This window comes from Spinacia oleracea, unplaced genomic scaffold, assembly GCF_020520425.1.
Source record: "Spinacia oleracea cultivar Varoflay unplaced genomic scaffold, BTI_SOV_V1 SOVchr0_014, whole genome shotgun sequence".
In the NCBI taxonomy this organism is placed as follows: domain Eukaryota; kingdom Viridiplantae; phylum Streptophyta; class Magnoliopsida; order Caryophyllales; family Amaranthaceae; genus Spinacia; species Spinacia oleracea.
Window position 1 is genome coordinate 158,178 of NW_026614342.1, and position 11,152 is coordinate 169,329.

The 11,152-nt window shown below is 40.1% G+C and overlaps 1 protein-coding gene across 1 annotated transcript; it reads right to left on the bottom strand.

Annotated features, from left to right (window-relative positions):
• Positions 1 to 1,244: 1,244 nt before the first annotated feature.
• LOC130464927 (uncharacterized) lies at positions 1,245 to 3,141 on the bottom strand. The gene is made up of 5 exons (XM_056834067.1): positions 2,842 to 3,141; positions 2,498 to 2,680; positions 2,307 to 2,444; positions 1,897 to 2,244; positions 1,245 to 1,847 (listed from the first exon to the last, which is right to left on the bottom strand). Exons 1-5 carry the CDS (start codon positions 3,139 to 3,141, stop codon positions 1,245 to 1,247), a joined length of 1,572 nt encoding a protein of 523 aa, XP_056690045.1.
• Between the last annotated feature and the right edge of the window lie 8,011 nt (positions 3,142 to 11,152).

Below are 11,152 nucleotides of genomic sequence, written 5' to 3' on the forward strand. Positions count from 1 at the left end.
TTATGTAGTAAGCATGAACCCATTTACACCAAAGTCTATCCTTCTTATAAGTTATAGCCCAGAGGAGTTTAGCAACAGCTGCTTTGTTCCCCCAGCACATATCTTTCAGATTCAAACCACCAGCAACTTTGGGCAAGCAAAGCTTGTGCCAAGCAACCAGAGCTTTTTTTGAAGGGTCAGTGTTGCCTGTCCACAGGAACACCCTGCAATACCCTTGAATTTCTTTGATCACTTTCTTTGGCAAGATGAAAATCTGACACCAAAAGGATTGTAAACTCAGCAATATTGTTTGAACCAACTGGAGCCTACCTGCATAAGATAGATGCTTGACAGTCCACACTTTAGCTCTAGCCAACACCTTCTCAATTAAGGGTCTACATTGAGTATACTTCAGCTTCTTAGTTGAGAGGGGAACTCCAAATATCTGAAGGGAAAGGAACCTTCAGGAGTAGAAACTGCATTGAGAATATCAGCTTTATCTTGACCATAAACACCCCCAACATAAATGTTACTTTTATCCATATTAGCCTCCAAACCAGAAGCTAGAGAAAACTTCTTAAAAGAAGCAAACATCATGTCAATAGAGATTAGATCTGCCCTACAGAATAGAAGCAAATCATCAGCAAACATTAGATGAGTAAGAGCCAGTTTAGCACATCTTGGGTGAAAGTTAAAATCAGGCTTGGTCTGCAACTGATGGAGATGTCTAGACAAGTATTCCATGCCAATAGCAAATAAAAAAGGAGACAAGGGATCTCCCTGTCTTAGCCCTTTTTTAGCTTTGAAAGGTGTACAAGGTTTCCCATTAATGAGCACACTGTAAGATACAGTGGAAATGCATGTGTACACCCATTGCACAAATCTATGAGGGAAGCCAAGAGCATCCATAACACTGATCAAGAAAGGCCATTCAATTGAATCATAGGCTTTCTTTAAGTCAATCTTGAGCATACATCTGGGTGAAAGATGGGCTCTAGTGTAGCCCTTAATGAGCTCAGTAGCAAGCAGAATATTGTCAGAAATTTGCCTCTCAGGAATAAACCCAGATTGACATTCACTAACAACCTGTCCAATCACCCCTTGCATTCTTGTAGTTAGAATTTTTGAAATAATTTTGTACACCACATTACAGCATGCAATTGGTCTGTACTCTTTAACTCTTGTAGGATTAGGAACTTTTGGAATGAGAGTAATAGATGTACAGTTGTACTGGGGAAGCATGAAATTGGTAACAAACACATCCTTCACTGCTCTATAAATATCCTGTTTGATGACAGGCCAAGCCTTTTTGAAAAGACTGCATTTAAACCATCTGGACCAGGAGCCTTATCATTGCCAATCCCATGTAATGCCAAATCAATCTCATCATCAGTAACATCCCTGCACAGATCCTGTCTAGCATCATTATTTAGCCTAGAGCCATTTCTCACTGTTGGAATGTGAATAGAGGGAAGAGTGTTTGCAGAAGTGCCAAGCAGCTTTTTGTAGAAACTCAGAATTTCTGTTTGAATTAGATCAGGATCAACCAATTTAGTGCCATTATCATCATATAGGATGGCAATGCTATTGAATCTAACTCTTTCTTTCACAGTGGAAAAGAAAAAGTGGTTGTTAGAATCACCTAGTTTTAGCCATTGGATCCTAGATTTTTGTCTCAATGCTATCTCATCAATTCTCAGCCAATGCCTAAGCTGTTTAATGCAAACCACCTCTTGGTTGAGAAGAGAAGGAGATCTACCAGTTTGCAAACTCTGTTGAACCTTATCAAGCTCACTTCTAGCAATGGTAATCTTCTCAGTAATACCAGGAGAAGTCTTCTCTATGTAACTTCTTGAGTTCAGCCTTGACTTTTTTCAGCTTACACCAGAGCTTAAACATAGGAGTGCCATGGTATACTTCAGTAAAAGCTGCCTGAATAATAGCAGAAAAACTACTATGATCAGCCAAATAATTGAGAAATCTGAAAGGTCTACCTCCCTCCACATTGTCTGGCAGACAGTTTATCAGTAAAGGGGAGTGGTCAGAGATGGAAGGGTTTAGGTATTCAACCTGGACATTACTGAATTTATGAATCCATTCATCATTTCCCAAACACCAATCAATCCTGCTAGCAATTTTACCTTCACCAGTGCCTTTGTGCCAAGAGAAATAATGTCCTACACTCTTTACCGGACACAGCCCATTACTTGTAATAAACTCATCAAAATCCTTGGTTTCTGTTGCTGAAACAGGAGTACCATGATTCTATCATCAGCAAACAGGGGAGAATTAAAATCACCAGTAATGACCCAAGGACAGCTACCTACACTTGAGGCAAGAGTAGTAAGAGAGTTCCACAAATTCTTCCTAGTGTCAATGGAGTGAAGACCATACACCAGAGTAACATACAATTCCACCACTCCATACCTATCCCTAATTTCACAGTGAATAAATTGTTCATGCACCTGTAACACATGGATATCAACTTCTTGATAAAGCCAGCCTACCCAAATTCTACCTCTGGGGTTTGCAGTGTAATTATTTTCCCATTTCCAATTTCTCCCAAACTTATGACTACTCTAGAGAAATTGCTTTCCTTAACTCTAGTTTCTAGCAAAGCAACAACATGAATATTATGGGTATGAATAAGGTGTTTTACCTCTGGGACCTTAATAGGATCATTAAGTCCCTCACATTCCAGCTGCAAAGATTAACCTTCTTCATCAGGGGGTTCAGTAGTATTTTGCATCTCCATATCACCTCCTGTTAATTCTTTGAACCCAATTCTGCAGGCAACATAGTAAATGGATTGCTAGGGCTCAAAGTCCTCATTCTAGATAATCCCTTAGTCCGTCTTGTCACAATTTTCCATGGAGTAGGATCAGATACATTGTTAACAGGCATCTCAGGAGTGTGCACAGCATTAGGTTGCTCCTGTTGTTCTGACATTGGATGAGCTTGTTGGACAGCTTTAGGAACCCACACCTTTTTGGCTACAGGTTTTGGTACTGGTGGTTTAGTCTTTTTAGTACAATCATGGCCTGCAGTACAGCAAACTTTACAATATTGTGGCAACCAGTCATAAGTAACAGCTTGCTTGAACATCCCACCCTTTGAATCCTCTATCCAGACACAATCAGGCAATGGGCTAGTGCTATCCATTTCTATCAACACTCGAGCAAAAGATACTCTATCTTGCCTAGTCATGTTAATTATGCAATCTAATTGTAATTATGATTAATTTGTTGAAAATTAGAATAATTTAGAATTAATTTGATTTTCATAATTAATTGTAATTTAATTAGAAACCTATGATTAAAACCACCATAAAAATTGTAAATTTATGATAAATTTTAAATTTTTATGACCTAGACTTGAATCCATAACAATCGGAAATCAATTGGATAATAAATTTTCGATTTTTCGCCCTAAAATTATGAAATTAATATATTTATTAATTTGTCATTAATTTTATAAATTTTAAATTTTTTTATGCGATTCGTTCATATAACTTGCACGCACAAAGCAATGGACGCTTCGTGTTACCCTTAAGGGGTGTTGTATAATGCGGGCATGCGACGACGAGCAAGGGAGCTCGTCGCCCGTGCGGCACGAATGCAATGAGCAAGGGCGTAGTGCACGAGCACAAGGCAGCAGCCCTGCTGTGTCGTGGGCACGAGCAATGGCGAATGGGCATGGGCGAAGCGGCCAGGCAGTCGCGTGTGGGCAGCAAGCGAGCTGCGCCACAACGCGCACTGCCTCGCGCAAGGCGCGCAGCCTCGCGCGCAGCGAGCGCAAGCTCGCTGCCACGAGCGCTGCGCCCAGCGTTGCTCGCGAAGCGCACAGCGAGCGATGGCTCGCGCGCACAGCGAGCGATGTCGCGCGCACAGCGAGCGATGTGCTCTAGCGCACAGCGAGCGATGTCGCGCGCCCAGCAGCGATGGCTCGCGTGCGACGAGCCCTGCGCGCGCGCAGCAAGCACCACAGCGTGCGATGCTTGCGATGGAGATGCAGCAGCTATTCGACGAGCGCATGGCTGCGCGCATATGGCCATCAATGGCTGTATGCGTCGGCCCATGGGCGTGCAATGCGTAGGTGTTTGCGTTACGATTAGATCGTTTTGAATGTTTAATTTGAAAATTTCAGTTCACGTAATTTTAATTAATTTTAAATTAATAATTTAAATTATTTTCTTGGATTTTAATTTTGAATATGTATTATAATAAATGTTATTTATTCTAATTATTTTACTAAAATTAAAATCATGAATTAATTAAATAACGACTGAAATTAAATTAAACTTTTTGGATTCAATTATAAATTTATATGAGCTTTAAATTTTAATTAAATTTGTATGTTTCCGTTAGACTAGAATACATTTTATGTTTAAATTAGTAAAGCTATGAATTTATTGGTTAAGTGGAGCGTTTTTAGGCATAAACTCTTTATTAGGTCTACAAATCCTTAAGGTTAAACAACACTGATTAGAATTAATAAGGACTGAATAATTGTAGTTATTGGTGCCCTTGATAATTGCTGCAAATATTTACGTGATGCCTATGTGTTTTACTAACCGGCTAAGTGGGCCATTCATGAATAATGAATGGGTGAATGGTATATATTGTATATGTACTGTTTTGCAGGTTATGAAGTGACTAGTATGGCCCAAATAGGATAAAAATATGGTCTGCGTACCATAATTGAATGTAATTGGTCTAAAGTACCAAAGTTATTTTTCATTCAAATAGTCTGCGTACCATCAAATAGTTGTATTATTATAGCTTATCCTATTTGAAGAAAATGGTGGCCTCCCACGGAGATTTTCAAGACGGACTTTGAAGTTAAGCTTCAAGATGAAGTCGGGCCATACTAGATCACATTTATCTTATGCATGTTTAAGTTATTTATTGCTTTTAAATATGTCAAAATGCATGAGATCAAAAGCTTGATTATGTTGCATGATTAAGGATTTAGTTCACTTAAAATCTAACCAACATAGTAGAGCTTAAGTTCCAAACTTAAAAATTGAGTTATAAGGTGCCATGCCAAAATACACTTGCTTTGATATCCTTACATCATCTAGTAATAGTTTTCGCTCAGCGAGGTGTTACTTATTGGTCCTAAAGGGCAAGGTACACAAATAATTGTGAGTACATGTTAGTTTTGGTGAAACTCAACGATATAAGTAAGGAGTCCTTTTATGTCGTGGCAATTCGATAGGTTTACCAATAAGTTCTTAGACGTACCTATCAACCAAGAATAGTTTCTAGACTATTAGCAAAAGGCTTTTGCTTACCTAAGATGTTCACGATTAAGTCGACAAACTGTGCTTAGTTCTTCAATGATTTTAGGATCTTGGAATCATTTTATTCACACCTGCCGGAACCATAATTTGAATAAAATGCTTAATAACATTGAATTATGCATGTATGCTAATTTAAGTTTATTAAGAGAAACTGTGAATGTTATATTATTTGTTTTTCTTTTCAATTGGTAGTTTTAATATGGCAAACACAATCAAACATCATCATGGGTTCTGAGCTTATGGTCAAGCTGAACCTGACAAATTTTCTTGAATGGGAAGCTAAGCAGTTGAAATAGTCAAACTCAATGGACTTGAGTATGTAATGTCACATCCCATGCCAAGCTACTATGCCAGAGACATGACCCCTGAGAGATTTTACGCCTGGGATGCGGATCTCAAAAAGGTTATGAGTCTCATGCTGAACAATATCCCTGATGATTGGGCTAGAAGGTTTGTAGCCTATGAACCTTTTACGCTCATCAAGATCTGAGGGATATCTGTCGTGGAATACGGAGGACAGGGACCTGAACGTCCATGAGTTGATTGAATCAATGTCTGGTCTAAAGGTTAGTTCTCCCAACAGGTGTTATAGGATGGGTCCAGAAACACATGTTCAGCTCCTTCGCACTAAACAGAGGGTAGGCGTCCCACTGAGGTTCATGTGGATCTTATGTGTTCATATTTTGATCGCCTAAGTCTACTAGGAACACCAATAAGCGAAAGGATGGCATCTCTGTCTTGCTCAATTCACTACACAGTGGTTTTGGTCGCTTCAGCAACTATACCTAAGTGAACCAAGAGAAGAAACAGTTGCGAATTTATTCCACTTGTCAGAAAGGCTAAATAATACTGGACTGTGAAGCCAAAGATTTACTCAAGGCTAGAAGAGACCATTCAAGAAAGTGGAAAGTCCAAGGGCAATGCTAAATCAAAGCAGGACAAGTCCACATCAAGCTGTCTTTATTGTGATGGATAGGCCATTACAAAAGAGAATGTCCAAAGCTAAAGGAAGATCAGAAGAACGGAACAGTCGTTCCATCTTCAGGTATTTTCGTTATAGACTGTATACTTGCTAATTCAACTTCTTGGGTATTAGATACAGGTTGTGGCTCACACTTATGTTCCAATCCACAGGGACTAAGAAGAAGTAGAAAGTTAAGCAGGGTGAAGTCGACCTACGAGTGGGAAATGGAGCACGGATTGCTGCATTAGCTGTAGGAACTTACTATTGTCGTTGCCCTCCGGGCTAGTTTTGGAACTGGAAGAATGTTTCCATGTTCCAAGTCTTACTAAAAACATCATTTCAGTTTCTTGCTTAGATGCTAGGGATTTTCCTTTTAATAAAGACAATAGTTGTTCGTTTTATTTTAAAGAGATGTTTTATGGATCTGCTAGATTAGGCAATGGACTTTATTTATTAGATCACGACAAACAAGGTATATAACATAAATACCAAAAAGGCCAAAAAGAATGATTCAGATCTCACCTATCTGTGGCATTGTCGATTAGGCCATATAAACTTGAAACGCTTAGAAAGACTTCAAGGGAAGGAATTCTAGACCCATTTGACTTAGAGGATTATGGTAAATGCGAATCATGTTTACTTAGCAAAATGACAAAGCAACCTTTCTCTAAAGTTGGAGAAAGAGCAAATGAACTATTGGGTTTAATCCATACAGATGTATGTGGACCAATGAGTACAAATGCTAGAGGTGGTTTCAGCTACTTATCACTTTCACTGATGACTTCATAGGTATATGGTTATGTCTACCTAATGAGCATAAGTCTGAATCCTTTGACAAATTCAAGAATTTCAGAGTGAAGTAGAGAATCAATTAGGCAAGAAGATTAAGGCACTGCGTCTGATAGAGGCGGTGATATCTGAGCTATGAATTTGATGACCATCTGAAAGAATGGGAATTCTATCAGAATTGACTCCTCCTGAACACCACAATGAACTGTGTCGAACGGAGGAACAGAACCTTGCTAGACATGGTCAGGTCAATGATGGGTCAGGCCGAACTTCCATAAGAATTTTGGGGACATGCACTAAATACAGTTGCACTCACTATAAAGAGCTCCGTCTAAAGCTGTCGAAAAGACTCCTACGAATTATGGTTTGGAAAGCCTCCAATGTGTCTTTTCTTAAGATTTGGGGATGTGAAGTATACGTCAAACGATTAATTTCAGACAAACTTCATCCAAAATCTGACAAATGTATCCTTGTGGCTATCCAAAGGAAACAAAGGGGTATTACTTCTACAATACATCTGAGAACAAAGTGTTTGTGCTCGAGATGGTGTCTTTTTGGAGAAAGATCACATTTCCAAAATGACAAGTGGGAAAAGTAGACCTCGAAGATTCGAGTCGAACAACAAACTCTAGAGATGCTCAAGATGACATTCAGGATGAAACTCAGAGATCTTTAGAAGAATCTGGTGAGAATCATGGTCAATCTAGCAATGTTACCCGCGTAGATCGCAAAGATATAGATCTCAACCGAAAGGTACTTGGTATTTTGACGAACGAGAGCTATGACGTTCTATTACTTGAAAGTGATGAACCTGCGACTTACAACAAGCTATGACGAGCCCTAGCTCCAAGCAATGGCAAGAAGCCATGCAATCTGAATTAGACTCCAGTCTGAAACCAAGTATGGGATTTGGTCGATTGCCAGATGGCTATCAAGCCATTGGAAGCAAATGGGTTTTCAAACTGAAAAAGGACAAGGATGGAAACTTGAAGTTTGCAAAGCTAGATTGGTTGCAAAAGGTTACAGGCAAGTCCAAGGTGTGGATTACGATGAACCTTTTCACCAGTGCAATGCTAAAGTCTATTCGAATAATGTTAGCAATCGCTGCATATTACGATTACGAAATATGGCAGATGGATGTCAAAACTGCTTTCTTAAACGGCGTTTTAAACAGAAACTGTGTTTATGACACAGCCTGAAGGTTTTGAGGATCCAAAGAATGCTAAAAAGGTATGCAAGCTAAAGAAGTCAATCTACGGATTGAAGCAGGCATCCAGGAGCTGGAATATACGTTTTGATGAAGCAGTCAGGTGACTTTGGTTTCATCAAGAACGCGGACGAATCTTGTGTATACAAGAAGGTCAGTGGGAGCAAAATTGCTTTCCTAGTATTATATGTCGACGACATATTGCTTATCGAAATGACATTCCTATGTTGAACTCTGTCAAGATTTGGCTTGGGAAATGTTTTTCGATGAAGGATCTAGGAGAAGCACAGTACATATTGGGCATCAAGATTTACAGAGATAGATCTAAAAGGATGATTGGACTTAGTCAAAGCACTTATATCAATAAGGTGCTTGATAGGTTCAAGATGGCGGACTCCAAGCGAGGCTACCTACCCATGTCTCATGGAATGACTCTAAGCAAGACTCAGTGCCCAAAAACACTTGATGAGCGTAGACGAATGAATGGGATTCCATATGCATCATTGATTGGTTCAATAATGTATGCTATGATATGTACACGCCCGGATGTTGCGTACGCACTCAGTGCTACGAGCAGATACCAGTCAGACCCAGGAGAGGCGCATTGGACTGCTGCCAAGAACATTCTGAAGTACCTGAAAAGGCACAAAGATGACTTCCTGGTCTATGGTGGAGATGATGAATTAATTGTTAAAGGCTATACGGACGCAAGTTTCCAAACCGACAAGATGATTTCAGATCACAGTCTGGGTTTGTCTTCTGCCTCAACGGAGGAGCAGTAAGCTGGAAAAGTGCTAAGCAAAGCACCATTGCGGATTCTACAACTGAAGCGGAGTACATTGCTGCACATGAAGCAGCAAAGGAAGCTATATGGCTAAGGAAGTTCATAGGTAGAACTTGGTGTAGTCCCCTCCATTAAAGGACCAATAGCCCTGTATTGTGATAATAACGGAGCTATTGCACAGGCAAAAGAGCCTAGACACCACCAGAGAGTCAAGCATGTACTTCGTAGATTTCACCTTCTACGAGAGTTCGTTGAAAGAAAAGAAGTCGAGATAAGCAAATTGGAACTGATGACAACATATCAGATCCATTAACTAAACCTCTGCCGCAAGCGAAGCACAACTCGCACACTGCAGCTATGGGAATCAAGCATATTGGAGAATGGCTTTGATGTCTCTGTTTAATGTTTTAAAGTTTTAGAGTTTAAATCTTTGTAAAACATTATTGGTTAATCATTCACAATAAATGAAAAGAATTCATTTTTCCATTTAATTTGTGGTTTATTAAATGATGAGTCCCTTCAATTTGACGATATATTCAAGATAGACTGTCAGGACCAGTCCTGTGACTAAGAAATGTCTATCAAGTGAACTTGAATGTCAAAGGTTGAAAATGGTCCCTAATCGGAGTTTTCTATAAATTGGACGCATAGAAAACGTTAGACGATTAGAATGCAAGATGACTAGTAGTTCTGTTTCTTGAACTATGTGGACATGGCAATGTCATAATCATTTGCATAGATACTTACTTTGGGAAGACTAGTATCGGACAGACCTATGAAACTTTACTGTAAGAGATGAAAAGTCTGTCATAAGTAAATTTCATTAAATTATTAGACACTAAATCCTCATACCTGAGTGATTTGAGATTACTTGTTTGAGAACTGGTTGCTTTGACGTTGACCAACCGTCGCACCGTAAAAGGAGGCTATAAAGGCAACGCTCAGGTAATCACCTATCAAACGAAGTCTAATCTCAAGATCGCAAGATTGGGATTGTCCTCCCATAAATCGGATGAGATGCTTAAAAGTTGTACAAGGCCACTCGGAGAGCTAGAAACTGTGAAATGCATGGCCGTGCTCGGATGAATCATAGGCTATGATTATCTGGTTTATTTGATCAGTTGAACTCTGAAACCGAGGAAACACCTCTGGACATAATAAGGATGACAACTCTTACCTTATGTTCAAGAGCAGCATCGAGCGACAAAGGAATTAGGAAATGCACACTTGTCCCTAATGACAAGTGGGAGACTGAAGGAAATAATGCCCTTGGTCCAAGTATGCATTCTATGTTAAGTCTAATAAATGCGGTTCAGTATTAATTAACAAGTTAATAATTCAGTGAGATCAAGTGAGCTGAATGCCTAGCTAGAGGCCGCTTCAGTTCAAGTGGAATTAATGATATTAATCCCAAGCTTACTCGTGACTGAACCCGTAGGGTCACACAAATAGTACGTAAACGGATCAAGTATTTAATGGCATTAAATACTCATCTATGAATATTCGGAATCCGACGATCTTGGTTTCAGTGGGAGCTAAGATCGTCACAGGCAAGAAATGAATACTCCGGAAACGATGATATTGCCGGAAACGGAAATATGGATCGTATCGGAAATATGAATATTATCCAAGTCGTAGATGTTGCCGGAAACGGAAACATGGTACGTATCGGAAAATATTATCGGAAATGGAAATATTACCAAATCGGAAATATTGCCGGAAACGGAAATATTGTCAGAATCGGAAATATTACCGAATCGGAAAATAATTCCGGAAACGGAAATATTAAATATTTGTTCGAAACGGAAATTAATTCCGGAATCGGAAATGTTAAATATTGTTCGTATCGGAAATGAATTCCGGAATCGGAATTTAATCGGAAGCGTATCGTACGAATAAGCATCGACGAGGCCTGCCGGACGAGGCCCAGCACGAGCCAGGCCATCGCCCAGCAAGCCAACGCGCCACACAAACAGCCACGCCAGGCCCAGCGCAAGGCAGGCCCAGCAGGCCGTGGCAACGCGCAACACGCGCGCGCAGCGCGCGCGGGTGCTTCGTGGGCTGTGGCTCGCAGGCTCGCTGCGTGGGCTGCTGCTTGCACCACGCATGGGCGGCCCATCGAGC